Raw genomic sequence first — 26,337 nt, forward strand, 5'->3', positions numbered from 1 at the left:
ATGAATGGCTCTTTTGAACAAGGAGATAGAGAGCAATACTAAAAATAATTTTTTGCCCACAAGGTGAAAGGCTAAAAAATGGCTATCTTGGCATTGGACTTAGTTCCAGAAACCTCTTAGGTGCTCCAAGATTTATTTATCAGTAGATATATATGCACACACTCACATACATACATATGGAAAATTTGAAAATCAAAAAGTTTCTCAAAAATTCAGTACCTCTGGGTCTCCAACTTATACCCTGACTCTGCCAGCCTTTTGCAGTGGATCTTTATGGAGGCATAAAGGCATCTATTTGTGATGCTAGAGGAGATAGGAAAATCAAATAAGACAGCTAGAATATTTCTTTGAGTAAACAATGAAACCTGTAACTAGAAATAAAGCAAAAATCCCACCCATTAAATGACCTTGTTTTGTAAACTGATTTTGTGTCTTAGCATTTCTGGCTTCATACCATATAGGGAAAACTATTTAAGTAAATTTCTAGTTAATCATTAAAAAGAACAAATAAGTAAGATCTTTGAATTTTGTTTTAATCTTGTTAGTTTTTTAATGTCATAAATAAGCGTAAAAGGCAATTAACAAACTAGTAAAAATATTTTTATAATAAATGACAGATAGTTAATATGTTTAAGAAAAGACAAAACGCTTCATCAAAAAGAAGAGCTATAGAATTAAATTACCTAATTACCTAAAAATTACCACCTGTTAATAAACATGAAAATATTCAACCAATATAACAAAGGACCAGACACAATAGGACAAATACTGTATGATTACACTTACATAAGGTGCATGGAATAATGAAGTTCCTAGAGCCAACAAGTAGAACGGTGGTTACCAGGGACTGGGATGGAGGAGAATGGGGAATTATTGTTAAATAGATACAGAGCTTCAGCTGGGGAAGATGGAAAAGCTCTGGAGATGGATAGTGATCATAGTTACCCAACAGTGTGAATGTACTTCATGCTATTGACCTGTGGACTTAAAAATGGTTAAAATAAATTTTATGTTATGGATGTTTTACTATAATAAAAAATTATCCAGTTTAGTATTCAAACAAGTGTAGACTTGAATAATAATGAGATAATATATTTTTGCTAATTAAATAGCAATAGAAACAGAAATTATAATGCTGGCAATACTTAATGTGAAAAGAAATTCAAACACTGGTGAAAATGTAGAATAGATAAAAAAAAAAATTTCTGGATGCCAGCCTGGAAGTACATATCAAATGTTCTAATACTCTTTGACCTCTTAATTCAAAGTAAGTGAATATGCCCAAGGAAATTATCATTCTTGTTCTTTAGAATTTATTATACAATAATGTTCAATAAAGAAAAAATGGTGAAAAGTCTAAAGTTCAACATTAGTTGATTAATTTGTTATGTATCCATAAGACAGAATATGGAGCAACTATAAAAAGCCATATTCTTCAAGTATATTAAGTGAAATAAAATATTACAAAACAATATATACTATGATCCCAATTTTGTACAATAAAGTATCTGTCCTTAAAAAACAGACTGGGAAGAAAGATATAAAAATGTAATTCATCTGCAGTTGCCTCTGGTAGTGTGATTATAAGAAGGTTTAATTTTTTCTTTATACTTTTCCATATTTCTGAAACTTTAGCTATAAGTATTTTATAATCATAAAATTTACATAATAAGAAAGCAAAAGATTAAATATTATCAGTCCTTATAAAATAATGTTGTCCATCCTCAGCTTTCAATAAATTATTTGCTATAAGCTCAAAAAAAAAAAACCTGTTAAATCAAGGAAAATGTCAGAATAAAGAATCAAAAGCATGCCATTAAAATTGGCGAATTCAGTGAGGAAGTAGCCCAGTTTCTTTTGTGGATTCAAAAAGAATCACAATTTTTACTTTTCCCTAGCTTGATCTTCATGTTGTCAGAGGCCTCTTGAAAAAATCAGAATCCTCATGGAAGATCCACTGGAAATTGGGGCGGCAGAGGCACTGACTAGTGTCCCAGGGTCACTTCTCTGCTGTTTTCAGCAGTGAGGCCTTGGGCTGATCAACTACCTGTGCTATTAAATGAAATAGCCTTTCAAAGGAGAATCTACTGTGAATACAGTAATTATCTTAGGAAAGAATGCCCACTGATTTCTCAAATCAGGATTGAAAATTCAGTATGTCCAACCCACCAGTGAACTATCACAGAACCATACCTGTTTTGACTTTTCACCTAAGAGCTTTCTCCTCCAAGCCCTCTATGTTCTTTTTTTTTTCTTTTTTTGTCATTTACTGAAGTTTTTAAAAATTTGGATATAATGGACATATAACATTATATTAGTTTTAGGTGTAAAACGTAATGATTCAGTATAGGTATATATTGCAAAATGATCACCACAATGAGTCTGATTAACATCTATCACCACAAATCATTGCAAAATTTTTTTTCTTGTGGTGAGAACTTTCAAAATCTATTCTCTTAGCAACTTTCAAATATGTAGTACAGTATTATTAACTATAGTCACCATGCAGTACATGATATCCTAGGACTTAGTCATTACTGTTCATTTTTGTTGCATCAGCACACTGGCTTTTCTAGGGTTTAATAAATATTTGTTAAATGATAAAAGTTCTATGCCAGGCTGGTTCATATTTGGGGCTTCAGTGATTATCCAGAAAGTAGATTTATATTACATTTATGCAGGAACAAGGGACTTATCCCCTCTTAACTAAAACTGTCACTGATAGACCAAGTAACCTTCTCCATATTTTAAACTTTAGTTGTTCAAAATATGTAGTCTAAAAAAAGGTCTGACTGAATGAGAGCTATTCTAGGTCGAATTAAAAGAAGGCTAATTTATTTCAGCTCCTAAACCCTCTCTTTTTCTCCTCTTTCCCTATCCTACATCCCTGGCATCTGAGTTTCAAATATTTCTGAAAAGGCTAAATACCAGGGTTAGACAGTGGGAGAACTCAGACTTGGGTCACAGAAAATTAACCATAAATAAATGTTTTAAGGACCAGTCATTAAATTTCAAATTTAATTATTTCTCTGAAGTGGATACTGTTTATAAATTATTTTCACAACTTTCTACTGTTTGTCATATTTCCTTTGAACATTACAAATAAACTATTTTCCGCACTCATTTCACAATGCTCCATTGAACACAAATTACATTACAACATTCTCCAAGCACAAGAGTGTTTTAGTTCCTATGGGAGAGAAATAAATTTCCAAAGAGATTGCTTGGCTTATATCACTGGAGCAAAGGCTTAAACTAGTTGCTACAGGGCTAAATGAAGCCCAAAGTTGAAATTACTTGGAATGGGTTTCAATTTTTTTTAATTGGTTGCCAGCATCTAAAAATTGGGACATGTGGTATAAAAATTTAGAAATCTAGGGGCTGTTGAAAAAAACCTTTAAACCCAGAATAATGGGTTGCTGTAACACAAGCCAACAGCCAAATGAGCCTCAGTAGCACTGCCCTCTTGGAGGGGTCCTGGGTTCCTCACTTCTTACCACCCCACCGTAGCTTTTTTTCCTTGCCAGCATTACCTGCCTGAGTGCCTACGGACACCTGAGTTTTATTATTTTTTTTAATAGGAAAAAGAATAGGAAAAATGCAAGAGGGTGCCCTTGGGCAATTGCAATGATATCTAATATCATTTGTTAAAATAGAGTAGGAACCGGAGAGTAACCCACTCAAGTCACTCAGCTTTCTGTCAGGCAGTTTAGGAGTTGGCTATGTGATTTTTTCTTGCCTTGGTAGTATGACACTTGAATGTGAAGACTGTCAAGTAGAGAACAGGGTGTGGCTATCCCTGTGAATAGCTTCCCCGAAGTTGATGCTCCAGAACTGCGGAAGAGTGCCTAGGGAAGTGAAAAGCAGCAGATGTCCTCAGGGCAAATCTTTCTTCATTGTTTGTTTTAACCTGCCATTGAGAACAGATAATTAAGGGCAGCAACAAAAGAAACAAAACCTGGTGTAATTTGTAGGGTGGTTGTTGTTGTTGTTGTTGTTGTTGTTGTTGTTTAATAAATCTCATGTATTGAAGGGGTTTCAGAGTATGGTATACAGCTGGTGGGGAAATGGGCTACATTAATCCCTGCTGCTTAAGACTCCAGTGTTTCAGTACCCAAATCTCATGTCATGTGTCAGCTAACAAGCCCAGTCTCATGGCATCTTCCTATGACAGACAAATGAAGGTGATGAGTTGTAGATTAAATGGAGAAGAAGGACTCTGCGCTGTCCTGGGTTCCCTATTTCATCTGGTAAAGGATCACTGTTTGTTTAACTCTTAATGACTTTCCCACTTCTTCCTTCCCCCAGTTTGTAAAGGCTTCTCAGATTCACAAAGGTTGAAGTCAAGGTCTTGTTTTTGTTTTCATCTCCTCCTGGATGATTATTTAAATACAAATTGCATGGCTTTGTTATATATATGGCTTAGTAATATATAATAATAATAATGTCTAGCTTCATCAAGTGCTTATTATGTGCTAAGCACTGATGTGCATGATCTTACTCAATCCTCATTAAAAACCTCGTGAGATACGCATTATTTCAACCTTTTTTTTCAAAGATGAAGAAACTGAAGTTTGGGAGGCTAAACAGTGTGTTCATCACACAGCTGGTAAGTGGCCTGTTCAAAAGTCCAACTTTCAACCACTGTTCTATCACTGTAGCAGTCTTCAAAATGTAGTATGTCCATTTCTAATGGGAGTAGAATTTATAAAATGGAATTTGGGATTTGACAGGCTGTATCAATAAGCCAAAGAAAGGAAGATGATGACATTCAGGGAAGGCCAAATGCAAACCAATGCATCACCAAGGAAAGTGTGTCTGGAGTTATTAGTGTTATTAGACAATGAGCATCCCACATCCCACAAACCTCCAGAGAAGTGGAGTGAAATTAGAGAAGATCCAGAGAAGACAACATCAATAATCAAAGAGAAAGGAATGAGGCTTGACAAGAAGAAACAAGAAGATTGGCAGGTTTTATTCTGGAAAGATGAATACTTAGTGGTAGTGGGGAGGCGCACATCAGGACTCCCGGAAACCTAATTCAGTTAAAACACAATTTCACCCAGCTAATAATAAACATTAAGAGCTTATTCTGAGAACTGATATACTTTGGAGGAGATGCTTAGATTACAAATATTTTTAAGGTTTGGATTGTTAACAAATAAGCAAAGTTTGTGTGTTTAGGAGATATAGTCATATTCCTATGTTCTAAGTTTGAAGTACCCACTGCATCCTGAGAGAAATTTTCAAAATGCACATCTGATCAAAGGATGCCTTCTTCGATTAAAATGGCTTCTCATTATTTATTGCTGTTAAGGATTTTAAAAAAAAGTCCTCAATACAGTCCTGCAGGGAATTAATTTGCCCTTACTTTTCCAGCCTCCCCTGAATCACACTCCTCCTTGCTGGCAACGCTGGGAATTTTGACAGTTCTCCCAGACTTCAGAGGGAAGTTCCCTCTTCTTGTCTTCTTGGGCCAGGCCAGGTCCCCACTTCCCAGGCCTTCACAGCACCTCTTTTTCATAAGACCCTGTTGTTTCCTCAGCAGACTTACACTCTAAGCAGGCTGAGGCAGGTCTGCCCTTGCTTAGCTCGGTGTCCCCAGCAGCTATAGCAGGTCAAAGCCCTGGAAATACCTGTTAAGTAGAGGAGCCCCATGCACCCCTGAGATGCCACTCTTCAGAGCCCAGTTCTGCTTTGGGTAAATTAGGGAGTCAGTGGTGGAGTGAGCATTTTTATTTTATTTTTGAAAAAGTAGGGTGAAAAAGAATCTTGTGTGTGTAATCTAAGACATGGCTATGAAATCAGTCCATTTTAAACTATAATTAAGAGACTAAATTTTCCCATTTGTATTTAACCCTATTTAAAAACAGACTTAGCTCTAAGGTTTTGTGTCCCCTCCTCTGCTTTATACACCTCCATCTAAGACACTATATATACTTCACTTACTTATTTTGCTTATTGTGCATCTTCCCCACTAGGAAGTAAATCCAGAGGGAAGGGAAATTTATCTTTTTTGCTCACTGCTTTATCTCCAGAGCCTGGAACAGTGTTTGGTACATGGTGAATAAATGCTCTGGATATACTTGTTGAATGAATGAGTTTTTGTTAGTAGTTTTGTTTACCCAGAGGTAATAGGCAGAAAGCATCAATTAGCCCCAAAGTAAATTTTCACGCAATTCTGAGTATTTAAAAATTTTAGGTATTGCAGTCACTTGTGATCTTTTAAAATGAGGCTTCCTTTTATATAAGGGGCCTTCAAATTACAGTGCATCAGAATCGCCTGAGGGCTCGTAAAAAAATGCAGATTCTCAACATGAGAGATTATAATTCTGCAGACTACAGTCCACTCTACCAGTTACAGGAGCTGCATTGGGTTATAGCCCATGGGCCGTGGTTTGGAAAACACTGGCTATGACTGCACACAGCGGATTCAACACGTGCTGAGTAAGAGCTGTCCCTCTCTACAGCAATGTCAACTACTTACATTGGCTCTGTATTCCTGCACTCTTCAGCAGTGAATGATGAATGTCCTAGGGACAGGTACACTTCTTCCCATTTAAAGGTGTGGAAACACTCATACACCCTCTCTTCCCCACTTCGTCTCCATTCCCAGGAATTTATGCGGTTCCTACCAGGATGAAGGGCAGAATGACATAGGTTTAAAAAAAAAAAGTGTGCAAATCTACCAGTAAAAAGATACAGTGAAAGTGCGCGTTGTCCCAGTGTGGCGCCCAAACCTCACTAGCAAGTAAATGCCTTGTGGGTCTAACCTTTGCCTTTGCCCCGCTAGGCCAATAGTTGGAGACTTGTAGGCGCTTCCCCCTGCAGACCTCAGGCAGGGGCAAAGCATTCCAGCCCCGGGCGGAGGAGGAGCGGGAAGGGGCCAGGAGGGGCGGGGCCAGGGGACTGCTTGAGGAGGTGGCGGGCCAGCCCTGCAGTGGGGAGGAGGCGAGAGGCAGGGCAGACAGGGACCGGGCCGGGGTGGGGCAGTGAGGGGCGGGGCATTGAAGGGCGGGGCCGGGGGAGCGAGGTGGGGCTTGAGAATTGCGAGAGGCCCCTGCTGGCGACACTGGCGGCTAGGAGGAGGCGACCCGCCGGGCCTGGTCCCTCCCCTCGTGGGTGAGTGCTGCTTCAGCCGGGCGAGGCCAGCAGGCTACGCGGGAGGCAGAGCGCTCCAGCCGCTTCTGCGAAGGAGCTTCTCTCCGATCCTTGTCATGGCCGAACTCCCCTGCGGCAGGAGCCACCGCTCCCGGGCTTCTCGCCCTGCTCCCTGAGCACTGTCCCTTTTCGATCTCTGGAAAACTCCGCCTGCTTTCTGGGGCCTTGGCGAGGGGCACGGAGTGGCGATCAAGGATGCGCTGAGGACCACCAGGGCGCACGTCTTAAGTGCCGCCGTGGGTCCCGGCGCTGGAGCAGAGCTGCCTGGTGCTGCCTCGATTTCCCCCTGCGCGCCTGTCGTCCCCCGCAGCGCTTGATGTGCAGAGAGAAGCCGGACACCATGATCCTAACACGTAAGCTAGACTTGTGCCTTGCCGTCGGGCCGGCTTCGGGAGCCAGCTGCGGAGGGGACCTGCCTCGGAGGAAATGTCACCCTGCCTTGTCAAGTCGATGCCTGACGTTCTGTGCTTTTGCAGCGCTGTCCGAGGAGACTCGGAACCGAGTCGCCCGAGTTTCTTGGAGTGGAGGAGGTGGAGTGTGGGGAAAACAAGGGTCGTAGTCCGGGGAGGGAGGTCTTAATCTCGGGTAATGACTCCTGGGGACAGCGGGCTGGTGCTCTGGGTGGGCTCCGGGAAGGGCTGCGGGCTGAGGGGCGACCGTGACTGATGAAGTGAAACCACATTAGCTTCCAGCCTAGGCTCCGGGCGAAGGCCGGCCTGGGGGCTCAGGGTTGATTGGCTTCCTGCCCAGCCGAACTAGCGGCCCTATAATTCTTATTCTAAATCCCAGGCTGTGGCCTCTGACTCCAAGGGGCGCGGCGCGACCTCCTTTCCACTCTCGCCTTCGGGGACCGTTCCGGGCTCCGTACTGGCTGTCCTTCACCATCCAAGTACAAAAATCAACGCTGACTCCCCTTGAGAGTCTATTACTTAGGAATGTTCAGACCATAGTGGTCGTCGTCATCGTCGTCGTCGTTGTTGTTGTTGTTTAGACCATAGTGGTCGTTGTTGTTGTTGTTGTTGTTGTTGTTGTTGTTGTTGTTGTTTAACTACTTGAAAGTAAATTCACCAAAAAATTGTCTTAGTTTCCAGCCGTTTTTGTTGAAATATTTTAAATGCTGAAAAATAACAGGCTTAGCCAGGGAAGTCTCTCTTTGGTGGTTGCCGGGCCAGGAGAGCGTTGGAGCTGTTTAGCCAGCCCCAGCGCTTGCATGTGGGGGCGCCTGCTGGAAGGCTGCAGTGTGCCTTCACGTGCTGGGCCGTTGGTCTGGGTTTCCTAAAATGCCCCATGGAAATGCCCACGCCCTTAGCTCGGGAGGAGGCGCCCGCGCGCCAGAGTCCCGGGGCCGGCGACAGGAAGGAAGCACGCCGCCCTATCTGAATTTTTTTGTAACAAGGTGAAGGCTGTTTAGACCCATGCCCCACTCTGTGCCCCTGTCCACACCTCCAACTTCTCGGGCCGAGCCTTTGATTCTTCAGGAGTTACACCTCTGGCCGGCGCAAACAGACGCCGCCACGTGTAACTACAGTCTTGGCGCGATCCTCCAGCGCGCAGCCCGGGTCATGTGGGGAGTCAGAGCGGACCCGGGGTGAGGTCCGCGCGGTGGGAATCCTGAGTCTGCAGCCTGCTAGCTGAGCGAATCCGGAAAGTGACACGACCTCTCTGTATCTCCTTTATCTGCAACGTGAGGGTAGTAACGTGTATACCGCGCGGGGAGGTGCTGAGGATCAAACGAGCTAATACAGTGTCTGGGACTATGGTTCAGTAAATACTCAATATGCTAATTGCTGTAGAAGGAAACCCCTCTGTGTAGTCATTAATCTGCACTGTGGAGAAGAAAACCTTGCCCCACGCTTGCTTTGACCGAGTCATTTTACACGCAACTCGGTTAGGAAATGGGTAAATTCTTAGGATTCAGAGGCTTCCTCAGCGATTGCGCTTGAGGTGGAGGAATGCAGCCCAGGCACAGCCATCGGTTACCGAAAGATTCATGAGGATGGCGTGTATGACGCATTTGGGTGGGAAAAAAAAAATCACAGCTCTGGAGAAGGCAGAATACTGTCTCAGATTACATTTTTTGCAAAACTCTGTTTGCTGAAGGGATGAGGGGAAATAATAGCCCAGCAGAACTCTGGATGTAAATCTATCAGCAGCTCCAAGAGGTTGACTAATTGAGCATCCATCTGGACTGCAGGCTGGTCCTCTGCAGAGATAATTTGCCGACCATAAGTGTGAAAGTAATGGAGGCACCCAGTGCCATCTTGGCTTGCAGACTGCAGCAGATGGTCAGAGGGGTGCCCTGTAAGTCAATAGCCCCTCTAATAGAACTAAAGTCCTGGGAAATGAGTGTCGAATAGTTAGCAGATGTGCCTTCAGACGTTACTTCGAGACGTTATCTGAGAAAACGTTGGCCATTGCATGTATTAACTTTTATTGTGGCCTGCTAGATTTACAGCATGGCCCAAACCTGGGGTGCACACTTTTTTCATTAGCACTACTGTTCAGAGTTTAAAATGAAGCTCAGCAGACTGACTTTCTCTCCCAGCTGTTTTTAAAAATTTGCTTTTGACAAAAACAGATTTTATTTTAATTCAGGCTGAGTGACACCTTACACCAAACTGGCTGGATGCTCAAGAAAGGAGTCTGACTTGGTTTCCTTACTCCACAGAATCAGATTAAATAGCTTCCAATTTAATCTTTCCCTAGGGTAGATGAGAAATGTCATTTCAGTGAATTACCTGTGCCTAACTTCCTAATTGTAGATCTAATGAGAAACACCATTTAACTCCGTAAAGACTGAAAAGGTTTAACAGTTAAGTAATGAATTATGGTTAATTGAAGGCAGTGTTCCAAATTTTAATACACTGGACAAATCAAAGGATTTACCTATAGTCCTACAGCAAAGATGACGTGATGCCCCTTAAAACTAAAGAGTTTTTGTTTGTTTTGTTGTTGTTCTATATTGTAGTTCAAAAACCACAGACCAAGTGAAGCTTAAGGGCTTTTTCACATAAAAAAAGGGATGTTTGGTTGCTTCTGGAAAATATATAGATTAATAGAAAAACATTTTATAATTAAACAAGTTACCACTGTGAAGTGATTGAAAAATGTAGATAGTACTTAAACTCTTATGTGTAAAAACTAGTGTGGGGCTTTGAAGGGGGTATGGGAGGCTAGAGTGAGATGCCTTCCAATCAGAGGCTTGGTGGGATTCTAAGAGGTGGTTTCAAATACAAAAATAAGTACTTGGGTTTCCCTTGGTGTCCCCATGGAGATTTTAAGCCATGATGCAATTCAAATGAGGGTGGTATTTTTATGACTTAGGCTAGTAAATATGCAATTTGAAAATATTCAGGGAAGGATGATTTGATTCAGAAGAATGGGGCATCCAAAGTACAGTGGGTGAAGTGAATCATACTTTTTTTGAAGAGAGCCTTGTGCTGGACAGGATGGTCCAGTATTGTAAACACGCGTTTCTCATGCTTAGCTCTCCTTCCCAGCAACAGGAAGACGGAAATGAGGCCATGCAAAAAAAAAAAAAAAAAAAAAAAAGAACTCTGAAGGTTCCAGACAATACTTGACCCACCCTAGTATTCACCCTGTACAACCAGAAGACTTGCAAAAGTAAAAATAACTTCAGATGTTTCCCCTTCCTCCCTGAACATAGCCAAATCACTAAAGACCAAATGCTCGGTGCTTCAGAACATTACCGCACAAGCTGGCCCATGGTGTAACTGGTAGGGAGGCTCACGTCATGCCAAGCCTGTTCTTGAAATTATAAAGCAGACCTGGGGAGAAAGGTGATTTTTCTTTTTTAAAGTTGGCTTAGTCCAACGCTTAGGAATATAGGAGTTGGGATCTAGTGGAGGAGAGAGAATTTAATTTCCAAACCTAGTCATTCCTCTGAGTTTCTCTGAGGCGCTCATTTTAACAGGATTTACCTCTAAGGTACTTACTTTGGAGTTGTGGGGCTACAATACAAAGGAATAATCTATACAGCATTCAAGAAACCAAAGATTGTCCTCACCGTGGTGGTCAGGGTGAACTAATGCCCAGCCATAAAGTGTCAGTATCCAACACCATGTCCTAAAAAGCACAGACCCAAGTGCCTCTTTAACATGGCTGTGAAATTAGGAGGAAAATGCTTTTCTGGAGTGGACTTTGACAATTGTCTTTGTATCCGATTGTGTGACCATTGTGTAGGGAGGAATTCTGAGACTTGAAGGGTAATTCTTACTCCTTTAAGGAAGACAGCGCTGTAGGGTTAAAATATGTTTTATAGGAATGGATGGCTGGAGTGAGTACAATCAGTGGTGTTTTCTTTCAACCCAAAACTAGTCAGAAATCTAATTAATGTAAAAAGGGTTAATTCCCAGCTGAGAAAGACTCTTCCTGTCTGTTTGCACTTTTCCTTTGGGGATCCTGTGTTATTGTTAAGGATTATCATGATCAATGATAAGGAATAGGGTCTAGTCCTGCCGGGAATTCTTTAATTAGGTCTACTAGGCCTTCTTGCCATCCTAATTAACAATGGTCAGGAAGAAAGACCTGCATATTTAGGGTGTGTATATGTGTATGTGTGTGTGTGTATTTATAACATATATAAATAAAGTATATATAAAGTATATATACATGTTTATAGTCTCTCACAAGCAACAGTTAGTCTACTCTAGTGTGGAAAAAACCTTTAATTTTTATAAAGAATCCATAGACTTGGCAGAACAGTAATAACAGCATAGAAGCTAAAATTCATCCTGACGTTTGCTTTCATTGTCACAGTTAATCTTCACGGCAGCTCCACAAGGTAGGTATAATTATTCCCATTTTCCAAATGAGGAGTCTAAGGCTTGCGGGAGTTAAATATCTTGCCTAAGATCACTCATTGTACAAGGTGGAGCTAGGATTTCAACAGGTTTCTGTGGCTGTAGATTCCAGTTATGGATGTATATTTGGCAGGAGTTGGTTCAATGGAGGAAACAATATTTAGTGGCCAAGTAGAGCCTTGCGGTAACTTTGTGGTTTCCTAGGAGGCTTGTGCTGGTAGGTCAGGAGATATAATGTTCAGTCCGGGATTGACAAATGAGTGGTTTCTGCGTCCCCTCTAAGGGGCCTCATGCATGGAGGACCAGAGCCTTTAATATTTGGAGAAGGGGTTTGGGATACCATTTCCTAGCCTCTATTGATTGTGCTGAACCAAGCTGTCTTCAGTGAAAGGATTCCAAAATTATATTTCTAAGGGAAACTTTTCTCCCAGATGTCACTGGAAACATTTTGAATGGCATCTGGAAAATGCCTACCTGTGAGGAAATAGTGTTCTTGGGCACCAAGAGGTAAAATATTATTCCTGGTAAAGTCGGGCCAGAACCCAGTATGAATCAGTCTCTCTTAATCCTTCATCCTTGGTTTTCATTCTGCTACTGGTGAGCTTCATAGTTCACCCACATAGATCACAACTCGGTAGCCTTCTTCTGTCTTACCCCCCACCCCGCCCCCAGGAGCAAAATCAAAGGCTAATTGAAGTCTGAGGTCAGTGCAGCCCAGTCCTCAGATGCCTTAGACACCTCCCCTCCACATTGTGTTCTCATCCCTGCCCCACCTCTGAGTGTCCTGCCGGGAGGGCTGGAGGCTGCTTCCTGCCGCTCGACAGAAAGGCGCCTTCCTCCTCCTTGCAGGAGTCTCTAGAGGATGTCTGAGGGACAAAAGTTTTCCACGCCCTGAGGTTGTAGCCTTTCCCAGGCTGCAGCACTCCGGAAGCCTTAGAGGAAGAGACCTGGGAGGCAAAATGGCCTGTGGCCCATGCCCAGGGCTGTACTCCAGCTGTGCCATGCCCTTTGTCACACTCAGGTGACAAAGTAGATAGAAGATGCTGAAATCCTGAAATTGTGAAATCATTTTCACCTCCCTCTTCAGCTCAGAAAGGACATCAAACTGTATAGTATCAAAAAGGGATCTTGTCTTGTGCTTGTGCATTTGTTAAAGTCATTCCGTGGGAAATTCCAGAACTTTGCAAAGGCAGCCTGGAAAAACATTGCCTCTTCCCTACTGAGGGGCAGCTGAGTTGCCTGGAAGTTCAGTAACTAGTCCAAGGTCGTATGTGAACTGAGTGGAACCCCTTCCTGCCCACATGTGTAAGCAAAACAGAGAAGCAACAAAATGAGGATCTCAATGTGCTTGTAGGGAAAACATATGTTATAAAACCAGTAACGTTCCTAAACTAAACAAATGTACCTGAATCAAGTTTTGACCAGTAGATTGTGTGTTTGGGGGGCTGAGTGTCTCATAAGCAATTTTGATGAAGATAATTCTTTAGCTCACCTGGAAGACAATAATCCTTATTTTTCTTACTCACCTTTTGCACAAAACTGAGAAAGTCAGGTTGAACACAGGCATACCTTGGAGGTATTGCATGTTTGGTTCCAGGCCTCCTGGTAAAGCGAGTCACATGAATTTTTTGGTTTCCCGGTGCACATAAACGTTATGTTTACATTTTACTGTAGTCTGTTAAGTGTGAAATAGCGTTATGTCTAAAAAACAGTATATATACCTTAATTTTTTTTTAAATGCTGTTGGAAAAGCATCCCGAATAGTATTGATCAATGCAGGGTTGCCACAAGCCTTCAATTTGTAAAGACTGCAGTATCTGTGAAGTACAATAAAGCAAGGTCTGCCTGCAATGTTTCCTGTTTGAAGTTAGACATAGGAGTGGCTCTAAGCTGCTTGCATTAACCAGTGTCTGCCATTTTTTAATTTTCATTGGTCTTTGATAAAGCTGCTGGGTGTTTCATTCTATTTTTGATTTTTTTTTTCTCTGTGAGAATGGACTGAAAGATGAGTGATTTCTTTAGAATTCCTCACTATTCCTTTTATTTCTAACTTAAGGTTTTTGTAGCACTACAATTTGCACCGTACTTTATATTTGCTGTGCTGTAACACTGTAGAACTTAGGGCAAAAGTCAAAGATTGGGGAGAGGGTGCTTAGTAGAATAAGCTTTGCTAACATACATTTAAAAAAAAAGACTTGATGAGCCTGTCAACCTTTCACTGGGGAGATAAGGGGGTGGGTGTTATTTTAGGTTTGTAACCAGGTATTTTTGCCTTGAAAAAATAAGTTAGAAAGTGGGTTATATAATCTTAAAACATTGGCTTCACTTACTGAAAAAAATGAAACTCAGAAAAACAAGGACCCTCAAAACTATGTTATCTAGGTGGTTTCCTTTCTTGAAGTTGTTATTTTAATCTATCCAATTATCATCTTTAAAGAGCTTAGTATTTTAAGAGCCATAGCAATGCATGGTTTGAAATGCATAAATGTTTGATGTAGAATACTAAAAGTGTGAGAGAGTGTGAGTGTACGTATGTGTGTGTAAACGAAAGTTTTTTCACCCTGCCCCAGATTGAAATGAAGTAGGAAGATGTAATGATGCAGTATCTATTTCCTTAATAGTTTATTTTAATTTCAGTTTGACTCTTTTTGTGCTGGGTAGTCAGTGCCAATTTTTGATTCATTGGGAGAAGTTTTCTGTTCCTGGAAGTAAGTGGATCAGCTCAAGTCTGGAGTTCCTGATAGTGCCTGGTCATGCCTGGACTTAAATTCATACCGAGCTGTTTGCCTTTGCAGGGGAAGGGCACATATTTTTTGATGTGAGCTACTTGCCTTTTTCCTGGTTTGTGTGTTAAAAAACAGTGTTTTGCAAACACTTGACCTAAATGGTCCCCAAAGGGGATTTCAATTGATTTCATTTCTGCATAGCTGGAGTGTGGCCTTCTGTGCAGAATTTCAGGTGTAGGTTTGCCTTGTGGGTCCCAAGGTTCCCTTCTTTCAAAGCAGAACCATTTATTAAGTTGTCATCACATCTTTGGGGAAAATGGGTCATTTTCCCTCCTGTATATTATTTCTAGGAATATTCTTTACTAGAAAGCAACATATCTGCCTCCAAACCTCAAGCCGGAGGGGGGAAAAAAGCCTTAGAAAGAGAACGCCCTCAAAACTCCCCGTTCTTACTTGTACTGAAAAACAGTCCAGTGATTTAAAAGTGAGAGTAATCTTTGTAGGCAAGACTGCAGGGTGCAGAAAGTTCTCTCACCTGGGAGAGAGGGCTGGGTAGCTCTGGGACTTTAAGCAAATTACCTAAACTTTAGACCAGCTTCTTCATTTGTAAAGAGGAAAAAAAAAAAGTAAAAAGTTCCAAGATGCATTCCAGCCCAATTCACGGATTCGGTATATACCAGAATAGTGCTATTAACTGAAACACAAACGTACAAGATCAGTAAGCAAAATAAAACTCAAGAGTTTTCTGTGGGTTGAAGTGTTTTCTTCCTAACTAAAAGATTAGTTTTAGTTTGAGGGCTGTAGACACACATGCAAAAACATCTAAGGTTTTGAGTTCTCTGTAATATGAACATAGGCTTTGTGGGACAAATCAAGAAATTGATCTATTAAGAAACAAATTAGATGTTTTAGCAATAAACTTCAGTAAATTTACAAAATTGGGGAACTCAAAGCAGTTACTACTGATCCAATTTTTTGAGGGAAGAAGGATGTCTCCATGTAGTTGATGATAAATCTGGAAAATTAACAGTAGAAATGGAACCTATTTTAATGCTATCTTAGCGAGCAGGAGAAATGGGCATAAAGGAATTCTTAGAGTCAGAAACGTAGGGAATTTACAAAGCCTATGGCAATCCCAGATTTTAAAGATGAGGAATCCGGTCCAGAGAGATTATTTTCTTAAGGCTACTTAACTAAGCAATGAATTCTTTCCTGGACCTGTTTTCATGACCTGTTGCAGGTAATACTTTGACCCCTTTCTGTGATGGATTATTAGAGGGAACTTGGGACACTCAGATGGAGTGCTCATGTCCGCTCTGTGAGATAACCTGCTTTCCCCTTCCTGCCTCCTCTTTGTTCTGTGTTACAGGAAATCGAGACTGCTTACCATTCCTTCACACACACCTGCTCTGTGCTTTGCCAGCTCTCCACTGAGTTTATTCTGTCTCTTTTCCTCCAGATCTCCTCTCCCACAATCCAGTCTTTAAGTGAAAGATCACAACCTCCTTAAATAAGGCAGAGCATGAAAATGAGTGCTGGAGAACCCCCTCCCCTCCATCTCTGAATTCATACCTGTCTTTCCTGTGTACAGCCCCCTCTGTACTATACAGAAGTGTCTTAGTTTATTCTTTCTCTTTCTTCCTTTTTTATTTTTCTTTCTCTGTAAGAAAAAGCTACATGAGAATAGTGAATTTCAAATGGGTTGTTTTGGGAGGTAACAAATAGCATTTTTTAAAATAGAATAGAAAAATGTAAGACAGCATTACTTACTGTAAATGCTATGTGGGGAAATTTGTTTGACACATGTTTATATATACACACGTGTTTGTGTACATGAATGTGTGCATATTTATACACACACACATGCATGCATATATATAATGTGCTTCTTATTGTAGATCCTGGCCTGAAAAAGTAAGAAGAACACTTCACTAGAAGAAAAACCATATTGCGATTTATTTATTTATGTAATATTTATGTAGTGAACAAACTGCTCTGTGCCCCACACTGTTGTAGGTGCTTGGGATACAGCAGAGAGTAAAACAGGCAAAGAAGCTTGCCCTTTGGGAGTTTACAGAGGGGAGAGACAGAGTAAGCATAATAAGAAAAAATAAAGCAGGAAAAGGGAGCACAGGGTAGGGGAGAAGAGGCCTGTAGGGCTGGGTCCGTTAGCCGGAGGGAGATGGTGTGACGGGGTATAGGAGGGAGCAAGGGCTTGTGGGCTGTTGTTAGAATTTTGCTCTTCACGTGTGACATGGGGACTCTGGTGCTGCCTGTATAGGGTCACTTGGGGCTTGAACACATGGATCTCAGAATAGCCCTTAGGAATCCAGCTGTTCCTAAGTAGAGGATCATCTGACACCATGTACTCAACTGTGAATTACCTTTCCCTTTGGCTTCCTGCTTCGGGGCAGGACGCTGTCTTTGGTTATCCCTAAGCCCAGCTGGCAGCACAGATAGTAGATGCCCAGTAAATAAATACTGAATTGAGGGGGGACGTGAAGGACGATTGGCTTCACATAAACGTGTGGCTATGCTGGCACATATCTAAAGGTGGATTTGGGTCAGCTACCGTGAGGCCAGATGGGCTGAGAAACTTAATTAGTATTGCCCGGTCTTCCAGAAGCTTCCTAAATGGTTTCTTTCAGCATAGGCACAGCAGATGTTTAGAATTTTTTTAGGCACCTGAGGGTAGGAATGTTGCTAGTTGCTAGTCAGAATCTTTGCTGTGATTAGATAACAGAAGAGTTTAATAAATATTAATATATACATTCTGCTATCTGACTTAAGCCAACTAGGAATTTTACACAGGTAGCTCCTGGTTACCAGTCTCTGGCAGGGTGTGTGTATGGAATGTTTATTGTTATTAATTGCAAAGAGACAGGGGTTGAAGTCCTAGTTGTTAACCTGTTTTTGGAGAAAGGGAAATTTTCATGGAGTGTTTCTAGGTCCTTCAAACAAATGTATGCATGCTTCCAATGTGGCAAAAATAGTCTCTCACTCAAGCTATACAGATGAATTAAGAAGTTTATGGTAGGTACCCCTCGCCCGCACTAGGGAAGGTGGGGGAGAGAGCTTGATGGGGTGCAGAAGGGGAACTGGAGAAGGAGAGAGAAGAGATTAAGAGTCTGAGGTGCAAGAGGGCATGTCTATCCTGGGAACCCCAAGAATTCAGTAAGAGCGGAGCAGCGCTGGCATTTGGAGGCCTTCCAGGAGCAGAATGGCCAGGCGGAGGCCAAATTAAGAGGGCTGTGGGTCTGCTGAGGAGTCCGGATTGTATCTGAAAGGCAGTGGAGAGTCACTGAAGAATTCTAAGCAGAGGAGCAACATAATGAATGATATATTTCATACAAACCAATCCAGGGCTCAGGGACCTTTTGGACGAGTATGGATTTCTTGGGGGCAGGGAGGAGAAGGGGTTATCAGAGGGAAGGCCATTAGGATAACTTGGGAAGAAATGTTGTCTGGTTCAGTGGTCCTCAACCCTGGCTACCCTTGAATTCACTTAGGGGGCTTTTTTAAAAAGATGCTGTCCAGGTCTCCCCTAGACAGAGAAAATCAGAATACCTGAAGTGGGTGGTGGTTGATGGTTTTAGAAAGCTCACCAAGGTGATGCCTCCCTGTATCCAAGGCTGAGAGCTGCAGCGATCAAGTGTTTTGAGGCAGTGGTTTGCTTCTCTGCCCCGTGGAACCCACCTGCCAGGTTGAGATGGGCTGTTGGGGCCCAGCTGTAGGACAGTTCCGTAAAATGGGCCACCTTGACAGAGGCAGGAGAAGCAATAGAGTCTTCCTCCATTTGAAGGGGAATGAATCTTGGTTTAGATCTACCTTCACAAAACATAGCTAACCTGCTTCTTCGTGGCTGTAAAGGCATCAGCATTTCCATAAATCTTTATTCCTAAGTCTTCATAGTTGAGGGAATCCAAGGAATCTGGAAAATGCTTGAATTTTCTTACATTCCTCCAGTTCCTTAGAATTTTATTTAAGAGGTAAATCCATGTAACATTTGCCTTGAGTCCTGATTTTGGAAGCACATTGCAAAGAAGGCAGGAAGCACGAGGGTTCCCACTGTGAGGACAGAGCAAAGGGAAGATGGAAGTAATCACACAGTCACATCCTGCTCCGACCCAATCACCCATGCTCAGCCGCTAAGATCAGCGAGTTCAGCAGAATGATGGCGGGCTTGGGGAATTTCTGTTTAACTTACTGTCGAGGGGAAGTGTCAGCCCACCATGCTAGGAAGTGTGCAAATATGGCCTGATGGTTCCCAGCCATACACAAAGGGGTCTCCCAAACCTCATTCATCTAACACGACTAATTACTAAAGCTGGTTCCAATAAAAATTTCCTGTTTCCTCCTTTAGCACATTTGTCTGTTGTTTGCTTAGAGAAAACCCAGGTCTAAAAGTGTCACTGTATTTCCATCATATTTTCAGTTTATAATGGCAGTTTTGCCCAGTGGGAAATGTTTTTTTCAAAAATCATCCTGGTCGTCTTCACATTACCACTCAGGTATACTGAAGGAAAAGTTAGAGCCCTTTAGAGGCCTCCAAAAATAGGCATGAGGGGTTAAAGTGACAGCAATAACACAACAGGTGCATGGTTTTCTTCAGCATTATAAATATTGTTCATTGTTACCCATTTTTTCAGGAAGAATTGGTCTTGTTCATTTCTGCAAGTCTTAGCTCTTTCTCCCATTATGGCATTTGAATGGAAAGGAAGCTCATTTTTTCAGGAGCAGTGGTTGTTTCTCCACTTGTGTCCTCATCTATATATCTTGGGGATGATATTCATTACCCATGTCTTAGGATCTCTATAAGGAGTCAGTGAATTCATACACATCAAGTGCTTACACTGGGCCTTGTACACATTCCATGCTCGATGAAAATTAGCCATTGATAGAATTGTTGGGAGGCATCTGGGAAGGCTGCCTGGAGGAGGCGGCATTTGACCTTGGCCTTGAAGAATGAGCGAAATTTGATACTGAGAGGATGGGAGAGCATTTCAAGGCAGGGATGTGTGGGGAGATGAGGAAGGACCGAAGTTTATTTTGACTAGAATCCAGAGGGAGTACAAAGAGCTGAAAAATTCGTTTGGATGCCACGTGGACACCCTTGAAAATCTCAGGGAGATGTTGAGACGATTTTCTAAGTATTGGAGCTCCAGGGAAGTTTGTGAGGGAGAGACAAGATCAGAACTATAGGAAGTTTAATGAGGCAAGGTTGGTAGCTGGAGTCTCAGAAAGGAGAAAATTGGAGACCAGGATAGGGTAAGAGAAAGTCCAGCCTGGATCAGGGGAGATGAGAAAGAGTAATCCCCACCTGACCTGGATGTAGACATAGATTCATTTCATATTGAATTAAACAGAAGTATTGATTTTTTAAGAAATCAGTACTTATGTCGGATTGTGACAATTTTCTCTTGGTAACTGGAAGGGGTTGGGAGTGAAATCAGTAACTGTTCCATTTTTTTTAAAAATCAGTGACAGCTTTTTATAGTTTTTACAGTTTTCTAATTCTGATTTCTGCACAAACAGCAGGTTAAGTTCTCACTTGTTACACAGCCTAAGTTTTCCTAAGTGAGCATTGTTAAATGTAAACTAGATATAGGCCCATGGTTTCAGATCTGAAAGGCAAATTCTCATCTATTTTAGGGAAGGGAAAAGGTGGGTAAAATGACTGCTTTCTGTAGTTCTTGAACGTGCTGCTTTTTAGCCATGGTAAACTTTTCATTAAATTATCTGCTGAAGAAGCAAACCGTGGCCTGTTCGCATGATTTCTTTCTAACCAAGTGGCCCTAAAAAGAGTGACTATTTGGACGTGGCTTTTTAGGTCAATTTTTGGTCATTTGGGGGCATTTCTTTTTCTTAAAGGTGGAAAATGAGTAAGAGTGACAAGACAGCAGTAGGCATTTATGTGTTCCTCAAGTCAGGTGGGGCCTTCAGTGAGTAATGTGTGTGAAAACACGTTGTAATTTGTGAAGGATTATATAAATAAATGTAAAAGTTTTTTAGAAAAATAATACATCATTTGTGCCTCTTGGCATGAAGCCATTTTAGTAAGAAAATAATGAATATGCTCTAACTAGGTGGTGATATTGGCTGGTAAACTGTCTAATTAAGGCGTGTGTGTTTGTGTGTGTGTGTGTATGCGCGCGCGCGTTGACCTGGTGTCATGTCTGAATAAAGTCCGAGAAGCATAGATGTTGAGAATTTTTGGCTACTCACCACTTAAGTAAAATATATAGAAAGCAAATACATCTACTTTTTAAACAATCTATTGTTTATTGTTCAGTGTCTAACAATCTGTTCAATGGCAATAACCTCTAAATAGTTAGAAGAAGCAAACTATTTAAAGTATTTTTTAAGAACACTTAGCTTTTTTTTCTTTCCATATCTTTCTTTGCGCAAGGGCCACAGGGATAGAGAAAAAATAGTTTCTACATCCTTTAAAATAAAACGTTGAGCTTTTATATGTCTCTACAACAATGTAGTTTTCCAGAAAATGTTTATTTTATGATTTTTATCTATAGCTTCCATAATTCCTTTCTGAGACAAGGTATGAATATAAATCCATGAAAAAATGTTAAGCACAGATAATTCACATTGGACAGTTCTCTACATTCTTTGATTCAGTGCAAACATGGAGATTCCTACACATTAATGTCACTCTATCCTTCAACTCCAAATTCAGTCCTGAATCTTGTACTTAATCATGTAGCTTTTGTTACCACCCTGAAGATTCATGAAAGTCGGCTTTGCCGTGTCATTTATTGTTGCTCTGCCGCCATAATTGTTTTTAGTTTGAGTATTTACTGACTCATCAGAAGATAGCAGCTTGCTCTTCTCCTTGGTATCAATAAGGACATTCCCAATTGCTTTAATGAATTTAAATATTCTTAATTATCTTTTTGTTAAAGACTCAAGGAACTCATAAAATACGAGGTTTTTAAAAAAATGCTCCAAAACCATAAAGTTACTGGACAAAAGCAAGATACATATACTTCTCTCTAGTGGACTATCCACCTCCCATCTGGCTCTGAGGAGCGATGCTTAATGAAGATTTGAATCTGGAATAAATTAAGCAATGTTGAGACATTTATAAATGAATAAATAGCCTTACATACCTAAGTACTCTAATGGTCTGAGGAAGGTGGGTAGAAGGGTTGAAAGGATATTCTTTGTGCAGACTGAGAACTGATGAATGTGCCCCGGACCTCCTCTGTGAGTCATTTTTAACGGGATTGTAAATATGTGCTTGAGTGAGTTTCAACACAGCGTGTGTCAGTTGCTCTTGGCCTTTCCGTTTATCAATACTATCTACAAGATGTTAACAGCAGGGAAGTAAAAGCTCTATTAGGCATTTCAGCCTGCTGACTGTGGGATTTATTGACTTAATGCCCTGCAGGTGACCACCTGACCACCCGGGCCTCTCTACTTCCTGACACACCTAAAGGCACTCCTTCATAGCACCTGCACCGTTACACACATCCCATTGGGTAGCAGAAGCTTTGTCCCTTTGGTCAAGTTAGTTCCCTTCTCCAGGTTGTCAGATGTACTTGGTGGCCTTTTATGGACATGCGAAGTAAACCAGGTTAGGCCATCCAGGCCTAAAATTAATTATTTAATCCCTCTTCACCTTTCTCATTATGCCCTAGTTTCTTAATTGTTTGTAACCAGAACCCAGAAGCAGCACAGAGTAACATACTGCTAGGACTCCATTTATGGGGTTTTTTTGTTTGTTTTTAAAGGAAAGACAAATAATTATAGGCATGTTTTAAAGTCTGAAAAGGTGTACAAAAATTTAAACCATTTGAATAAGTGGATTTTTATTTATTTACTTTGCTTATCCCTTTCCAACAGATGTCATGTTTCGCTTGTGTAACAAAATCAAAGTTTATTAAGGGAGAAGGAGCATGCTGAGTTACACCTCACACGTTTGTCTGTCTTCTGTTCTATTCTAGAAATCGAAGCCAAAGAAGCTTGTGATTGGCTCCGGGCGGCAGGATTCCCCCAGTATGCCCAGCTGTATGAAGGTGAGCTGGGAACGCTGTTCTTTTTCAATGAGCATAATCATATCCTTGGTTCATGATTATCATGGATCTGTGATTTATTTTCAGACATTTTATTATTTATTTAAATATTTCATTAAGGTAATGATGCAGCAAGCACCTAAGACCCCCACCCACCAACCAAAAAAGCTAGGACCTTGCTAATAACACACCCCCTGCTCGCCTGTTCGGTCCCTCTGCCACCCCCGGCCCAAAGTAACCGTCATCCTGAAACCTTGTCCATCACTTCCTTGCTTTCCTTTTATGTAGTTTTACTGCATTTCCTAAAAGAAGTATTTTTATAAAGTTGCTTTTACCTTTATAAAAAGGGTATCACGCTCTACGTAATCTTGTAAGATCTAATTTTTTCACTGAATACTGCTAAGGTTCTTCTATACCGCATGTCCCCTGCACTCTGATGCTGAGTAAGACTCCATTGTGTGGATATGCTGCAGTTTACACACAGCCACACTCTGATTGGTGGGCATTCTGGGTTTTTTTGTTTTGTTTTTATAAACTATACTGTTAGGAACATTCTTGTACCCTTGCGGTGCAGGTGCAATAATTTATCTCACACGTCTGCCCAGGAGTAGAATTACTGGGTACTAGAGAAGACGTATATTCACCTCTGTAATGCAAGTTTTTCAAAATGCCTGTACCAATTTTCACTCCTCCTGTTAATATATAAAGATTCTGTCTATCCACGTGCTCTCAACCCTTGATATCGTCAGACTTTAATTTTTGCCAAATGGTTATAAAATGATATGTTACACACTTTGACTGCCATTTCCCTAATTATTGATGATGAGGCACACTTCTTCATGTCATCTGGCCATGTGTGTTTGCTCTTCTGTGAAATGTCTGTGGCCCATTTTTCTCCTGAGTTGATTGCGCTTTTCTTGATGTGTGAGGGCTCCTTATTACAAATACGAATGCTTCGATAGTCTTGTGCTGTAGGCATCTCTCCCCAGTTTGTCGTTAGGCTTTTCATTTTTCCTTACGTTGTCATTTGATGAATATTATTTCTTCTATGGCATTTAGCTTTTTAATTAAGGGGAGGGAAATTGACTTTTTTTTTTTTTTTTTCCAATTCCAAGAGCTAGACTGACTTTTTTACTAGGACTTCATTTTCTCCTCAGCTCCCTGGGCGTCAAATGGTTGGGTGGTGAGTCTCACTCCTGCCCTGAGCTTTGCGCTTCCCCGGGGGTGGGGGGTGGGCAGACTATTCATTTAAATGGGAGGTTTATTGTTCTCCACGTGAAGTCACTTAAAAAGAACTAGAGTTGTGAACTTGTGAGCTTCATTTTATGGGTGACTTTTAAGCCAAGATTAGGTGGATAGTGAAGTGCTCCTAAGTTGAGAGTAAATTAAATGACTTCCACTACCCCTTTTTCATAATTTAAGAGGAAAGAAGATGCTAGGAGACAATTAGCCATTGTGAGAGAAAACTGCTAAAAGATCCAGGTGAAGTGATGTCGCTGAAATCTTTTCACCAGGGATCTTCAAGTCTTCTCACAGTAAACAGTGAATTAACAACATGTCTTTTGCACTTCTGTCCCAGGATGATAGCAAGCAGACTGCTTCCTGTGACAGGGGGCTCTCAGTTGGAGCTCGTGGTCACCACAGCAGCCTTCCTTAACACATGAGCAGAATGCCACGAGCTCATGCTAAGAAGGGATAGAGTTTGTGCTTGGAAATGCTAGCTAGACCTGGTCCTCAGGCTGCCTTAAGGAGGGATGTGGACGGGGTGGGCAGAACCCCCAGAAGCAAATCGGGCAGAGTCCGTAGAGATCATTTTTATTTCCCTTGCTCACTCAGCTAATCTAATTGATGACCTCATTTACAATACCTGCTTTTCCTCACTGTAGCCCAGACTGAATGTATGATATTTTCCTATGAAGATGTGTTTAGAATTATTTTATTGTTAGACTATGTAGGATATCTTACTGTTCCTTCATTTCAGAGAATATCTTCAATTCGTTTCCTTTTTTCTTCCTTTTTTTTTTTGAAGGTGTTTGGTTAACCTGCATGCTTATTATGGTGGGGTTGCTTATTTTTCCTTCAGGAGAATTTTTGACCTATTAACATTTTCAGCATCTCTGTCTCTCAGTAGGGCTTTGGAGGGGGTGGGTGGGGGGCAGATCAGCATTCTCTTGAATTTTCAGTTTGCAGCTCTACTGGAGATAAGGAAAGGTAATTGCATTTGCAGTGGCAGTAGCATGGTTGTCCTTTTGTTCCTTTTGCTCTCCTGTTTAGAAATTAAATTTCCTTCAATTATGTCCATTTTTGATGTTGATTTGCTGCCAAGCAGCACTTTCTTGTGATGTATATGTTTGCCGAGACCCAGTTCCGGTCTCAGTCTTACGTCTTTCCAAATCCTAAGATGCAGACTGTATTTTCACAAGTTACATTTTGGGGTCCCTTCACATCTTTGGGGCTTTTAAAGCGGAAGCCTGCTTTTGAGGTTCTATGTACATTGTTCTGAGCATTTATAATTTCTCCCCTCCGTCCTGCCCCTATGTACGAGGTGGGTACACACACCACACACCACCGTGCACACTCTTCGATTCCTGTTTAGCTTTATTTTGCTCCTGACAATTTATACATCCTGCCCTTAAGCCCAAGCTGGAAGTTTAAATCCCAACCTGAAGAACTCTGAGAATGACTTTTTTTTAATTGAAGTATAGTCGATTTACAATGTTGCATTAGTTTCTGACACCTACTTTTTTACATCAATAAACCATCATCCTTTCAAAGCTAGTTCTTTCAGAGGGAAAAAAATTGATGTAATTATTTCAATTTTTTCTCTTGCAATTAATCCCTACCTACCCTAGATTTTTTTTTAAAAAACCAGAATTTTAAAGTTAATTTGGATCATGAAAATAATCTAAAATATAGTTCTGGGTACACTAAGAACTTGCTAAAATAACAGTTGCTGTCTCATATATACTTAACAGGGCTGTGAATTTTATGATTTACATTTATTAAGTATTAAAAATATATTCTTTAATATCAGCTCTGTCCTCTAATACTTAGAGTGCCTGGTGTCTGTTCAAAGTGAAATACAATTGCCATAACCTTCCAACAGTTTACAGCCTGCCTTGCTTCTATTTACTAATAATTTACATTCACTGTAGGTCTTCTCTTTTATTTCTACTACAGTAGTGCCACTAACCATTTGCCTAAGAGACATGGTCTGTAAGGTGATGAAGAGATATAAACAATATCATAAATTTCTTCATAAACCTTTGGACACCAGCTACTTCTTTGGTCTGTCTATGGTGTCTTTCAGTAAACAGTATCACTAATCTGACTCTAGCCTTCAGAAAAAAGAATAGACTGTAACACTAATTATGTTAGTTTTCAACATTGGGGGAAAAAAGGTACTTATAAGTGTGATCTCTAGAAAATAGATTATTAAGAATAAGGAACTTCAGACCATTCTGTAAAACCAATGATCATAAGTCAGAAACCATAAAAACATAATGAACACTCGTGTACTCCCTAGTCAGCCCCAGAACTAAAACATTGCTAATTACTTGCATCTCCAGAACTGCTGATAGCCGTGTCTATTTCAGT

The 26,337-nt window shown here is 41.0% G+C and overlaps 1 protein-coding gene across 7 annotated transcripts in view; it reads left to right on the forward strand.

Annotated features, from left to right (window-relative positions):
• DLC1 (DLC1 Rho GTPase activating protein) overlaps positions 1–26,337 on the forward strand; it is a 344,906-nt gene that overhangs the window by 294,872 nt on the left and 23,697 nt on the right. For 5 of the 7 annotated variants that reach the window (XM_074353515.1, XM_074353520.1, XM_074353514.1 and 2 more), the window contains one exon: positions 22,672–22,743. In XM_074353515.1, coding sequence (XP_074209616.1) covers positions 22,672–22,743 — 72 coding nt within the window. Of the gene's footprint in view, positions 1–7,030; positions 7,515–7,534; positions 7,692–22,671; positions 22,744–26,337 lie in introns of those variants that run through there. The other 2 variants (XM_074353518.1, XM_074353519.1) reach the window with 2 other exon arrangements.

Source organism: Camelus bactrianus, chromosome 26 (assembly GCF_048773025.1).
Source record: "Camelus bactrianus isolate YW-2024 breed Bactrian camel chromosome 26, ASM4877302v1, whole genome shotgun sequence".
NCBI classification, from domain to species: domain Eukaryota; kingdom Metazoa; phylum Chordata; class Mammalia; order Artiodactyla; family Camelidae; genus Camelus; species Camelus bactrianus.